At 41.8% G+C, this 14,493-nt stretch overlaps 1 protein-coding gene across 7 annotated transcripts in view; it reads right to left on the bottom strand.

The window, feature by feature from the left end:
• Nucleotides 1-14,493, bottom strand: part of PTPRM (protein tyrosine phosphatase receptor type M) — a 779,952-nt gene that overhangs the window by 96,769 nt on the left and 668,690 nt on the right. For all 7 annotated transcript variants that reach the window (XM_072828757.1, XM_072828756.1, XM_072828755.1 and 4 more), the window contains one exon: nucleotides 6,994-7,081. In XM_072828757.1, the coding sequence (XP_072684858.1) occupies nucleotides 6,994-7,081 (88 nt within the window). The remainder of the gene's footprint in view (nucleotides 1-6,993; nucleotides 7,082-14,493) is intronic.

The raw sequence follows: 14,493 nt of genomic DNA on the forward strand, positions 1-14,493 counted from the left end.
CTTCTTTCCAGTCTATATATATTATCATTGTTTCTCACTTGAGCAATTGAAAGAATCTCTTAAACTAGTGACCCTTTCCAATTCATTTTTCATTTTGCAATCAGATTAAATTTTCCAAATGCAAATTTGATGACCAATGCCCTCCCCCACCTCCACCCCCCAAAAAACCTTTTGATGAGGTTTCCCTTTGTTTTTATAACAAACACTAAAATCCTTAACCTTCCCTAGCAAGCCCTGTAGGCCTGGCTTCCACTTGCTTCCCCCTCTCCACACTGGCCTACTCCTCCACACTTCCACATCTGGCTACCTGGTCTTCCTTTAGTTCCTCAGACCCTCAAGGGGTTCTCTCATATGAAGGGTGTGTTCACAGGATGCACCCCCTATCTGCAACACCCTCTTGCTCTACCCTTTTACTCACTGGTCTTCCATTTCACATCCTCAGGGAAGCCTTCCCATACCTCTTGAAGTCAAGCCCCACATTATAGAGTCTCACATAGCACATGCCTCTTCTTTGTGGCCCTTAACTTTATTTTATTTATTTCAATAATTATTTAATTCCTTTGTATAATTATGTAAGTCTCTCCTCCCCTGCTCCTTCCCTGGAACGCATGGGGGGCTATGTCCACTTTGGGCCACCATGGTCACCCCAGGTCTTCACATTTCCACCTTTCCCCTTGCTCACCCTCACCCTGCTCCAGGGTCGCCGGTCTCCTTGCTGTGTCCCATGCTGACACAGGCCTGTCACCCCACCCTGAGGGCCTCTGCCTGGCCCTGGCTCCCTTCCTCACCTGTGTTAGGTCTTGGCTTGCATCTCTCAGGGAGGCCTTTCTTGACCACAATTTAAAACCTGCAACCTGGGGATCCCTGGGTGGCTCAGCGGTTGAGCTCCTGCCTTCGGCCCAGGGCGTGATCCTGGAGTCCCGGGATCGAGTCCCACATTGGGCTCCCTGCATGGAGCCCGCTTATCTCTCTGCCTGTGTCTCTGCCTCTCTCTCTAACTCTCTCTGTCGCTCATGAATAAATAAATAAAATCTTAAAAAAAAAACAAAAACCTGCAACCTTTGCCCCACGTGATTCCTTTCCCTGTCACCTGCCTCACTTCCTAACACGCATATTATGCGGTGTACTTAGTGACCTTTTCTAGTGCCCCCATGGGAATGTCAAGTGCTATATGGGCAAAGGATTTTGTTCTATTCCTTGCTCTGTCTCTGACACCTGGGATAGTGCCCCACATGTTAATAGGCACTCCATAATATCTGTTGAAAGGATGCCTTTAGCTTGGCACAGAGCCTGGCACATGGCAGACCAATATGTCTTTGTTGAATGGACCACACAGAGTGGGGAAGGAGCCTGAGAAGGCTCTGCAGATTTCTGGCTCCTTATCTTCAACTGCCAGCCCCCAGAAAAGAGGACCCCAGGCTCCAAGGGGTTCCTGTTAGCCAGGAAATTTGGTGTGTATCTTAAGCTCAATGTTAATTATAATTAGGAACTACTGAGAAAATCAGGAGGGCTGTTTTTGCGGTGTGGTTTATATTTGGAAAGGACCAGCTCAGCAAATTCATAATGTAAATAAGGGAAAAGTTTAATTTACTTAAGAGCAAAAGCCAATAAACAGTTTTTAAGCACCATTAAAACCATTTTATATGCAAATGATGCTGCCAAACAATGAATGTGATCATTACCAACAGGAATGTTCTCTGAAAAGCACTAAAGAGATTTTCTAAGATAGATGGACTGAACCCCCCTAGTTCCTCCTCCTGGTTGGTGGTCATTCTGGATGCTTAGGTACTGGGAAGCAGGCTTCTTTGGCAGCAAAACCAACTTTTTTACAATTACACCATTTCTTAGGATGGAAGGGGATAGTAATACTTTTCCCCATGCCTATAAAGAAACTGAGATGGGTGCATACGTAAGTGGGATTTGGGTAAGTATTTTTATTCTTTTTATCTCAAATCCTTCCACAAACTCTAAAATATTGAAGACTTATTTTCACTGCTGTAACTAAAGATGCATAGAGTCTCAAATGAAGCAGCTCCCATATGAAACAATTCCTCAGAACAACCTGGGGCCACTCCCCTAACGAGACAGCACTCAGCCTGCAAGCCTGACTTGGAGGCTGGGCGAGGGTTGGCCCAGGGCAGTTCTGGAATTCTTTTTTTTTTTTAAGATTTAATTAATTAATTTATTTATGAGAGACACACAGAGAGAGCCAGAAACACAGGCAGAGAGAGAAGCAGGCTCCACCCACGGAGCCCAATGCAAGACTGGATACCAGGTCTCCAGGACCACGCCCTGAGCCAAAGGCAGGCGCTCAACTGCTGAGCCACCCAGGCATCCCCAGTTCTGGGATTCAAGGCAACAGCAGTGGTGTTTCTGCAAGCCATTGGTGGTATCAAACTATTCTACTTCGCTGGGGTGAGTTGTCAGTGGTCTCTAAGATTTGGATACCCTACTTAAAAAGCATTAATAATTGTCTGTCTGGAGAAGGCCTAAGTGAATGCTATCTCAGGATATGCCAGCACAGAGCATCGTACAGAATTACATAAATAATCACAGACAGTTCTAGAGGGATTTTAGAAAACAACAGAAAACTAGGTGAAAAGATGACAATTTGCAACAATGCAGAGGAGCCTTGGGGGCCTCGTCCTAAGTGAAATAAGCTGGGCACAAAAAGAAAAAAAACTGCATGATTTCACTTATATGTGGAATCTACAACAGTGGAACCCAGAGAAACAGAGTAGAAGGGCGATTCCATGAGTGGGCAGGGGAAATGGGGGGATGTTGGCCAGAGGATACAAAGATGCAATTATGAGGGATGGATAAGTCTAGAGATCCTATGTATAATGACTATATTAAAGGAGACTGTATTAAATACTAGAAATATGCCAAGAGAGTAGATTTCATGTGCTCTCACTGCACACACACAAATGGCAACTATGTGAGAAGATCTGTTAACTAGCTTGATTATAGTGATCCTTTCCTATGTATCTGTACATGAAACCATCATGTGAACACAGCATAAGGAACACACACTTGTCTCATCGCTGTGTTGTACACTTGAAACTAATGTAACGTTGTGTGTCAGCTATACTTCAATAAAAAACAGAATAGAATAGAATAGAATAGAATAGAATAGAATAGAATAATTCTGCATGTAAAAGATGATACATGTGCACAGGGAAAGGCTTCCAGATGCCACAGAAACCGAGAAGTTAGAATAGGAGATGGGATGATAGTGTAGACTTCCGTAGACAGAATTTTCATCTTGATGTTGTCTTTACAAAAGTCCAAGAACAAACAATGCAACCGGATGAAGAAATACTGAAAGACGGGAGGGAACAGGATGGAGGGCAGGTGAGAGGCAGAAAATTAGCCAGGTGATAGCCAGGCAAACTACCCAGAAATGGAGCCCAGAGTCACAGCCTGTCAGGAGCCGGGTCACTGTGCAGTGTCGAGTTAACAATCAGGGAGCAAGATGCGGCCTGCAATTACCTACCAGCTCATCCTCTGGAACTTGAGGCTTCCAAATGCTGATTTTAACAAAAAATTTAATAATTTTTAAAGATTTTATTTATTTGTTTGAGAGAGAGAGAGAGAGAGAGCCCAAGCCACGGGGGAGAGGCAGAGGGAGAAGTGGACTCCTCTGCTGAGCAGGGAGCCGATTTGGGGACTCGATCCCAGGACCCTGGGATCATGACTTGAGCTGAAGGCAGACGCTTAACCAATTTGGGCACCCCCCAAATGCTGATTTTTAAAAAAATTTTTAGATAACCTACAGAATCTTCTAAGCTGAAGAGTAAAAAACAACACAGGAAAAATGAAGAAGAGAAGATGTGACAACAATCAGTGTTCTTTTATGTCACATTTAAGTTTGTTTCCATAATAGATGAAATTCTGAAACTGACATTGAGAATGTTCATGACTGACCCAAGGTCACTCAATTAGTATATGGTGAGGCCAAGACCTCAACTCCGTCAGCTAGCTCCAAATCCTGTGTTCTTCTCTTCTGCCCAAAAGGTCTTTCCTCTTTAGCTCACCCCTCACTAGTGTACCTTTCTCCAATCCGTTCACGCATATCTTGCTCTGCTCTGGCCCCTAGACTGTAATGTCCTGGAACAGTCACTGTCTACACAGGTGGGTATAAAATCATCGGTCCTAGGTGTGGGGTCTTGAGGGCTGAAGATGATGATGGTGGTGGTAGAAGTGTGCTCTGGGTGGTAGAAATGAGAAGCTGTCCCAGCACTATCTGTTCTTCATGCCCGATTGTGTTTAATCATCCTTCTGTATCAATGCCTAGTGTGGTGTCTCACAAACAGGATGCGATCAGTAAATATCTGTTCAATGAAGGCATAAATTATTTGTCTATCTGACCACACATTCTCAGTCCAGCCATGGGAAGAAATCAGGTAGAGGAATGAGATTCAATGTTTCTATGGAAAACAGTTACACACCCCATATCCAGAAAGTCAAGGCAGAGACAAGGTGGGTGGGGCTTCTGGAAGCTGAACAGAATTTTATAGGAGAGAATCTACTTGTAATGTCATGGACAGCCTACAGACTTTTCACAGAAAGAAAGCAATCAATGTAGGCCATTCTTGTGTGTGCCTGGAGGGGCCATCCCTCTACCTAGGTCTATAAAAACAAACTTTCCTAAGCAATTAAATTAGAGAAAAATATTTTTTTTACATCACAAAAGGATGACTACCTCTTCATGAGATCACAGGCACATTATTTTGTCTCTCTGTGCCTCAATTTGAAAAGGAGAACAGCACATAGTAGAATTAAAATATTTTATGTTTGTTTAGGATTTGTGGCTTTTCAATGCCTTCCAAAAAAAGACAGTATAAATTTTTATTTCAATGATGTTGGGAGGTAGTTTAGTCCACGCTTATCTTTTGTTCTGTTTCCCTGCCTACTCTATGTTCCAGTGTGCTAGCCCCTGCCCTCCAGCCAGTGGTCCCCTAGGCTAGAACAGGGGACCTGGACTATAATTAAATGTCCTCTGACATCCTGTTCCCCTCAGCACTCATTCTGAGCAAGGGGACAATGAATGGTAATCACACTCTTTGACACTGCCTTCTGTATGCACAGCAGGGGCCCACATCTGGGATATTACGGGGACTGCAGGTCAAAGGCCCACCACCATCTCCTTCTACCTGGTATGGAGGGAGGCCCAGGGCATATTGAGAACTCTCCATTGTACCTTGTGAAACCCCCTTGGAGCTGGCTGCAGTGCTAAGAGAGCTCCTGGGACCCTTTAAGCCATTATGAGAAATCTGGATTCTTCTAAGTGCAAAGCTCTAGCTGCTCCCAGAGAATATGAAGGAACTTGGAAGGATCTATATTGGTCAACCCATTCTTCCCATGACCACTCTCTGGCAGGAAGTCACGTTTCCCCTCCCTAATCTGATGGCTTTGCACACGCAGCTCCAGCCCAGCACTGTGTCATCTCCTGGTACCGGCGTCACAGTGCTCTGTTACCTGCCTGCGTCACCCTGTCCTGAAGGTGAGCACACCATCCCTGTCATCTTGGAATCCTCACTGTGGGCCTGGTGCTGGGTGCTCCGTAAGCGTTGACTGAATCCACCCAGGGGCAACGAAGCCTTAGATCTTAGGGAAGCATCTTCTGCCTAACGGAGACTCTGATATTACCACTCAAAGCACTAAGTAACTGAACAGAAAAAACACTCGAAGCTAGAACTTGTCACCTGCAAAACCAGTGGTGGGGACTTAGGAGCGGTCAGAGGGAGAACAGGGCATGCTCATGTTCAGTCGGGATGGTTCGTTCCTTTTATGTGTAAACCCCACCCCCTCCTTTTTTCACGATAAAACACACTGTTGATCTGCACTGTCCAACAGTGGGAGACACAAGTCTCAGGTACTATTTAGATTCAAAATAATTATAGTCTAATACAATTTCAATCTCAGTTCATTAGTGGCATCAGCCACATTTCAAGTGCTCATGTGGCAGGTGGCTACTGTTTCAGAGAATGTAGACTCAGAACACTTCTACAATCACCGAAACTTCTATTGGCAGTGTCTCCTGTCCTTCCAAGAAATGTTAACTTGGACAAATAAAATTTCACTGCACTTTCACAATCAATAAAGCTAATACATCGTTCCCTGGACTACCCCAACATTTCCAGCGTGTTCTCTCAACAGCTACATGATGAGCTACAAGCTCTCCAGCTCTATTCCTGCATTGTTTGTTTGTTTGTTTGAATTTATGTATCTTCAGAAGTGGTATTAATTCTGTTAGTACCTGTCAGCACCTTGGGGCAGTCCTGTGTGACTTGGAGCAGTTTAGCGCAGGGGATGGATGGCTCCAGCCCTGGGAGAAGGAGGCTCATCAATCTACCATGCGTCTCAGCATCGTTACAGAACATTAATGAGGTTGGGCTCGATTTAAAAACCGTCCAAGGCATTATGGATTGGTAGCATTCAGCTTCCCAGGAACTGGGAATTTCTGAGATACAATCCTCACTCTTTTGCTAATGAGTGTTGTGATATGGGGACTATCATTTAACTTCTGAGTTTCAGTTTCCTGTCTTTAAAATGGGGCTATTACTGACCTACCTAACCCAAGTGTCTGGAGGATTAATGAGTTAATGCTTGCTGAGAACTCTGAGCTCCTTGCATTAAGGAGTGTTGCACATCATTATTTCTATTCATTCTCATGTAGCAGCTGGGAAACATTAGGACTATTATGTTTACTCCTAAAATGCATTTTCTTTCTCAGCATTTTAGCATTACCTGTGTTACCCAAACCTTAAATCTGAAAGTAAAACTAGCCCCACAGCAAGACACATTGACGTAGTGGGGGTATTTAGGTAGTTTTCCCTTTCTTTAATATGAGCATAACACTGGCTTTTCCAGAAGGATGAAGGTGGTAATTGCACTGTAAATTCTTACCGCGTGAGGCTGGTGGTCAATCTTAGCAGATGCTAAGAAAAGAAAGTTATACCACAGCACAATTACACTGTCAACACTTACATGCAATGATATTCCCATATCTGTTCTTCATTCTGTTCTCATCTTTCTTGGCGGAGTCCCATGGTGCAGACTGCCCTTCAAAGAAGCTCTGGAAGAAAGAGAAAAGTGACACAAAGAATTACAATTCGGTGCGGTAAACACAGGATCTTAACGATGGAGGATGTTTTTAAGAAATGTACAGCAAAGGTCAAGAAGGGAGAAGGATGTTCACAGGAATGAGAGGATGGATTAAATACCTTGTTTTGCTTTTTGTTTTCCTTTACTTAATATATCACACACACAGATGGGGGCTGAAGAGTGAGCCCATAATTTATCATACAATCCATTAAAATGGTGGTGTTCATGCTATCCTACTTTAATTAAATACAGAAAAAATTAACATGTCTCTCAATTTCTTAATCATATTGCCATTTTTCAATATTCTCTTAAGAGATACAAAGATACTGTTTTTTCCTCACAACTGCTAACTGAAAGAATGTTATTTTTGGTTAAAACTGTGAAGGTGGGGGAAACTATGACTTCATGCCTTCAAGGCTAAAATCCTGTAATAAATTCTGCCAGAGTTTTCTCTTCATTTCTAATGGAGCTTAGATGTCCATTTATTTAAGGATTTGGCATTACTATGCCCAGGATCTTTAATCTTCATGTTATTAGTCAGATATATATTTTTTCTGTTTCAGTTAAAATGAAAATGTCCTTTGGTATCAGTTGACAAGTGAAAAAAAATCTGGGACTTTTATTTCCACTTTAGTTCACATTCCCTTCTATCCTTGTGTAGCCAAGCATATAAAAGGCAACAGGAAGAAGGATGGAAGCAAGAAGCAGTTAGTCAAACTGATTTCTTGTCTTTGCCACAGCTACTCTTATACTTCTTGGTATCAACTGGGAAAGAAGAGGAAGAGAAAGAAAACATAAAGGTATAGCTGATGAAGAGAGCACCATTCTGAGATGCTTCAGGGCCAGAGAACATGGTGTTAGGAACTCACACCCTCAAACACACCCAGGATGGCATTTCAAGTTCTTTTCTAACCGAAGCTCCCAATTCCTGTCTCTCTTGGAGTGTTGGGCCATCTTGGCCATTACTGATATTCAGTGATTAGTCTGAGGTTTAACAGAACCTATTTATTATCCCTTTTCTATGGGTCCAGTTTGGCCTATTAGTTAAACCTCATGGCTGCTGCTGCCGTGAGTACAGCATCTGTTTACAGACTCCACAAGGGAGCATCCCCCGCTGGCATGCTGCACAGACCTGACCACGCTGTGGATGGTGCTCGGCTCATTTCAGTGTCTCTGCCACCAGACCCTGAGACTCTACAGGGACTGTGTGCTTGTCACTGTTGTTTGTGTGGAGCCTATGCCTCATGGGAGGAATCCAGTAATTAGTTATTACGTGAATGAGCCATCACGGTGTTTGGTGATGGTCTCAAAATGAAGTTTTACTTGTACAGCTCAAGTGTGCAAGGGGCTCAAATACCTGGACAATCTGCCTATTACAGTTTGTGAAGTCCATGCCTTTTCCATGACCTGATGTGTGTTGATCCTGCTGTTACTGTATAGGGATATCTCAGTGCCCATCGGAGAGTGGCTGGAAGAGAACCCTGTCCCAGCACCAGTCCCTTCATGCAAGAAAGCAGGAGGACCCCCCATTTTATGACATACGAGAGCAAAAAAATAACACTGTGACCAGAAGTGTTACAGTTTTAAATGGCCTGTCTTAATTTAAGGTACCCGAGTCACAATCATCCTTGACACCTAATTACCATAATAGTTTGTGCATTATATTTATCATTTCTAAAAAATGTGGTGGCAGACCAAGATCAGATGTACTATATATCTACAGTTCAATTACAGTTCTATTAATAGAGTCAATTGAAGGGTAAATACTGCACGATGCAGGGCAAATATAAGGAAAAACATTTCCAGGTTATTAATAAATTAAGTCAACAGAAATACTAGCAGTAAAAATCACTAGTTAATTCCCTCAAGAACAAGACCATCATATGATGAAGGATTTATTCAGACATGTAACTTCTATTCTGTTATGAAATATGCATTTAAAAATAGCTTCAGGGCTTTTAGAGTCATACTCTTTTTCTGAATAGTGTCTTTGTTACTCTATAAATGACAATTATTTTACAGTTGAGTAATAACTTTTATCTGACTGCCCTCATAACAATTTAATTCCACTTTGAGTGTGTCGTGATGTAATTGCCAATTTCAATTCCCTCTGCCTTTTCTACCCATCTAAAGGTTTCCAGGTTTTGTTTTTTGTAGGAAGATGAAGAAGGGAATAGCCTCTGTGGGGGACCTTTAAGTCTTCTAAGAGAATCTATGGCCCTTGGTGAGCATGATCACAGGGCACGTGTGTATGTGTGCACACGCACGCTCATGTGTGTGTGTGTGTGTGTGTGCATGGGTAAGTGTGTGAGAAAGAGGAGTATCAACAGTAGACTGGGGGAGAGGCACTGGTACAACTAGTAAAGATAATGCTCCCAGGTCACCTGAGGCAAAGCCACATGAATCTCTTCCCTTCCTGATAAGATGCTCTCCTATGGAGATGGTATGCACATCGCAGCTGTTTCTTAGCATTTATGACAACCTCAGGTCTTCCAATACAATAGCCCTTGTTTTGACTTATTTTATTTATTTAAAATGTTTATTTATTTTTAAAGATCTGTTGATTTATTTTTAGAGAGAGAGAGAGAGAGAGAGAGAGGCTCCAGCAGACATCCTGCTGAGTGTGGAGCCTGACCCAGGGCTCTATCTCATGACCCTCGGATCATGACCTGAGTCAGAACCAAGAGTTGGACACTCAACCTACTGAGACCCCCAGATGTTCCATGATAGCCCTTGCTTTTACAAACAGTTATTTTAATCTCATTGTTTCCATGTAACTGGTGACCAGGAAACAGACAGAATCCAATGATGAAACAATAATGATCCCCTGTCACTGAGCTCAGGCACGTAGCTCATGGCATGTTTTCACAAGGTGGGGCCCAAGCACTATCTGACTCCAAACACTTGCTGCAGTGCACTTACTAAGTGCTTCGGAATGAACAAGTCCACTGTCTCAACTAAAGCTCATGAGATTGGTCGGTCCAGCATGGAGGGATGCCTCCCTGCTCTAAAAGCAGAGGGACATGAGATGTAGAGAGAATGCAACCAACTCCTAACACCTGGGCCTGGGTCAGACCTCAGTGTTTTTTGACTCTTGATCCACTTCTGTACTACACCTCCCCTGACCAAGACTTTCAAGGAGAACCAGTGTTAAACCTACTTAAATAGACGGGGCCAACGATTGCTTTCCACACCCGATCACATCTCCTTGTCTCTAAATGAAGGATTACAACAAGAGAATATAAAAGATGTCAAGTAAACTTCATTTAACTGTTAATTACTTTTACAAAACAGGAAATTTTCTTATCTCATAGGATAACGTGATCGTGGCAGGGAAGCATTAGCCGGAGAGCAGAAGTGGGAGGGTATTCTTGCCATAAGCCTCCCCAATTCCCTATCCAGGAATTATGTGAATTAGTTTTAAGTGGCAGATTGTATTTTTTCTTAAAAGCAAAACAAAACATAACAAAAAGAATTGCTCCAAGGAAAGGATGAAATGACGAGTACCATCCATAGTTACCTGACTCCCTATGGACATTGTGACCAGGTCTTGCATTTTCTGGAACAGTTCAGCTTCTAATATATAGCCAACTCCTCATGAATACATTTGCAATTATTAGAAACACATGTCCTTATCTTTGGCTTGGAAAATAAGTAATGTACCTATGCGGAGCACAGAGAGAGGAAAAAAGAGCTTTCTAGATTGACTAATTTGGCTTTTGTTTCCTTTTGTTACGGTGATTATTATTATTTTTTATTTTCTATTATGGACCCAGTTTTAAATGTTAGAGCTTTTTGTTAGCATACATTATCTGTTTAAATTTCTAGTTAGAAAATAAAATTTTATCTATAGCCCTAGAGCTATTGGGAATTCCCAGAAACTGTGACATGTTACATTGGCCTGCCACACTGTGAGCCCCTCCTTTCCTGGTTTAGGAATTCTAAGCAAGAATAATCACCAAAGCAGGAAGGCAGTTCATCGAGGCTATCTGGTCCACAGGGAGGCCTGGCACAGACAGCTGTGTGACTATAGAGGCAGCAGATATACTTGCTTCCTGTACTCCTCATTATCCCAAGAGACTGAGCCTTTCTGACTATCTGTCACCCACTTCTCTCTCTTTCTTTCCTTTTTGGCAGACTACGAGATGGACAGATAATCACTGATAAGCCCATCAGTGAAACATATCTGACGAAAATTAAGTAATTTGACTATGCAATCATTCTATTATGTCCTATTTCACATAACTTTTGGCTTTTAAGTATTTTTTTCTTTTTCCAGTTTTACTGAGATATACTTGATATACAGCATTACGTAAGTTTAAGGAGTACAGCATAATGGTTTGAATTACACATCTTGTGAAATGATTACTGATGCAAGTTTAGTTAGCATCCATCAACTCATATAGGTACTTAAATATTTTTTAATAAGTTAAGAAAATCAACACACATTTTATGTGCCTTTCTTCTGTGGATTTTCTTCTTTGGACAAGGTTCTTTAGCTATCTTTTTTATTTTTTTTAAATCTTCAAGAAGGTCAAAAGTTTTACGTGGCCTTTAAAAATTATATAAATTGCCTGAATGTTTTAAGAAGAATTCTACTCTGAACCAATTTTTTGGCACGTGAGTAATCACTACATACTTTATGTGGTACCTAGAGAAGAGCTGTTTCTATCAGATTTTTTTAAAGTAAAGCCCATGAAGTTTTGAATTCTCCTAGTGCTGAGAAAATAGAACTCTGGTCCCTTACAAACATAGTGGTCTGAAGGGGCACCTGCATCCCAATGTTCATATATGCAATGTCCACAATAACCAAACTGTGGAAGGAGCCCAGATGTCCATCGACAGATGAATGGATAAAAAAGATGTGGTTCATATGTACAATGGAATATTACTCAGCCATCAAAAAATGAAATCTTGCCATTTGCAATGACATGGATGGAACTAGAAGATATCATGCTAAGCAAAATAAGTCAATTAGAGAAAGACAATTATCATGTGATTTCACTCATAGGTGGAATTAAAAAAATTTTTTTAAAGATTTATTTATTTATTCATGATAGACAGAGAGAGAGAGAGAGAGAGAGAGAGAGAGAGAGGCAGAGACACAAGCAGAGGGAGAAGCAGGCTCCATGCAGGGAGCCCGACATGGGACTCAATCCCGGGACTCCAGGATCGTGCCCCGGGCCAAAGGCAGGTGCCAAACCGCTGAGCCACCCAGGGATCCCCCATAGATGGAATTTAAGAAACAAAACCGAGGATCATAGGAAGTGAGGGAAAAATAAAATAAGAGGAAATCAGAGAGGGAGACAAATAATAAAGACTACTAATTACAGGAAACAAACTGAGGGCTGCAGGGGTAACTCGTGATGGGCATTAAAGAGGGCATGTGATGGAATGAGAACTGGGTGTTATATGCAATTGATAAATCCCTGAACTCTACCTCTGAAATTAGTAATACATGATAGGTTTAAAAAAAAAAAAGAACTCTGATCCTTGAAGGAACCAGAGGATTCCTAAGCACACGTCAATGTCTGGCATCTGTTTGGGGGTTCTCTGCTTACTGCCCCTCACGTTTCCCTGAAATGTTTGTCTGAGACAAACCCTTATAGTCAAGTTGAAGTACAACCTTTAACTCATTCATCTCTCATCTTATAATTTCTGCTTGATGGTTATAAGCAGATTGGCTAAAATCAAGTTCAAGCAAAGCACAGGCATGCTTTTGCAAAAGAGGTCCAATGAGAGACAAAGTGATGGGCAAGGGAAGAAGAACACAGCTAAAATCATCCTGTAGCAACCAATGACTTCTTATCCTTTGGGCAGCCACATAAGGACAAGCTTGGGAGACAGACAATGACAGCCCATGCTCCCAGGACACTTTCTATAAGAGGAATTTAAAATACAATATGGACATTTAGGCAATATTTAATGCTTAGTGTGGATTTTTAATATGCAGATACAATTTAACATGCCAACGTTGGACTTTTTATTATGAAAAAACACTTTATGTATTTTGGGGATTTAAGTTAATGGTCTCACTGCACCTTCTGTTAGAATTTTCATAAATATACTTATGCTTTGACTCTACTTAAAAGGTAATTAAAGTGTTTCCTCGGACTACCTTAGCTCATATATACTGAGAAAAGGCAGCAAACCTGGGAACCACTCTGAAAGAGTAATAAGTCTCAGAAACAATAAAAATGAAACCAGGCAAGCTCCAGTGAATACCAATGACTTTTCCACTTTAAGATGCTGGGCTCTCCATGGGCGCAGAGCAGAAGGAAATTGAACATCCCACATACAGTCATTTTTTTCTGAATGGGAAACATGTTTTTGTGATCCAATAACCTCCTTCCCTAGCCCACACACCACTATCATTTTCCACAGGATATAATTATCCATCTTGGTTGCCCACCTTGAGAGAACGTTACTCCAAAATGATGCAGTCTGTTACAAATGCCACAGCTCCTAGATATTAAAAAGGAGAGAAAAAAAATCCTATTCAAGAGAAAAGCTGCCAGGAAGAAAAGGATGCAGGTCAAGGCTGCACATAATGTACAGGATGTTTTCAGGCAGTGCAGGGTCAAAGTTTTTTTAGAAGCTTCTGAAATAGAATTTTTCCTCCCTTTCTCGTATGAATAAAACTGGGTACATAAGATGATTGAAGCCATCACCCTGAAAGACAGAAGATGAACTCGCTGGGGCATTGCAAAGTCTCTGAACTTTCTTTGTTTTCTGCATATACTTCTGGTTCTTCCAGGCACTGCATTTTATTAGGGCCATATAAACTATTTATTGTTATTGTACTAAGGCAGCTGAAGACACCTAAAATTGCCTGATGGGCCCTAGAATGGAGTGCTGATGGGAAGGTGGCCCCAAGATCTGCCCCCCTATGGTCTTTGGTGACTGTCATTAGCCAGTGTCCTGGACAGAGGCAGCCAGAAGGAGCATGTGACGCATTACGGGAAAAAGGTGTGGGGGGCAGGGCAGAAGCCAGAATCCAGATGCACAGACTATGTCTAAACCGACTGAAATCTAAATATGAACATTTCTTGGTATTTTTAAAGAAGGCTGCTAATCGATCTCAGTACTTCCAATGGCCATGTTTTACTGAAACTTTGTCCAATTCCCAATTTTGCAGAATTTTTCTATTTTGCAGGATGATCCAGGCGTGTGATGATCCTGCCAATAGTCATATTGTATTTATTTACCTCACATCTCTTTCTCTTTTGATAACAGAATTGAGGTTTGCAGCCTGAAAATATTATACGATGTTTTCATGCCCAGAAACAACCTCCCTGCCCCTCTGACATTTGGTTGGGTTTTAGAGCATGTTTTTCATTCTGCTGAATATTGCTCTGAATGAGTGAATTTTCACAGTCATAT

Source organism: Canis lupus, chromosome 6 (assembly GCF_048164855.1).
Source record: "Canis lupus baileyi chromosome 6, mCanLup2.hap1, whole genome shotgun sequence".
Taxonomy (NCBI): domain Eukaryota; kingdom Metazoa; phylum Chordata; class Mammalia; order Carnivora; family Canidae; genus Canis; species Canis lupus.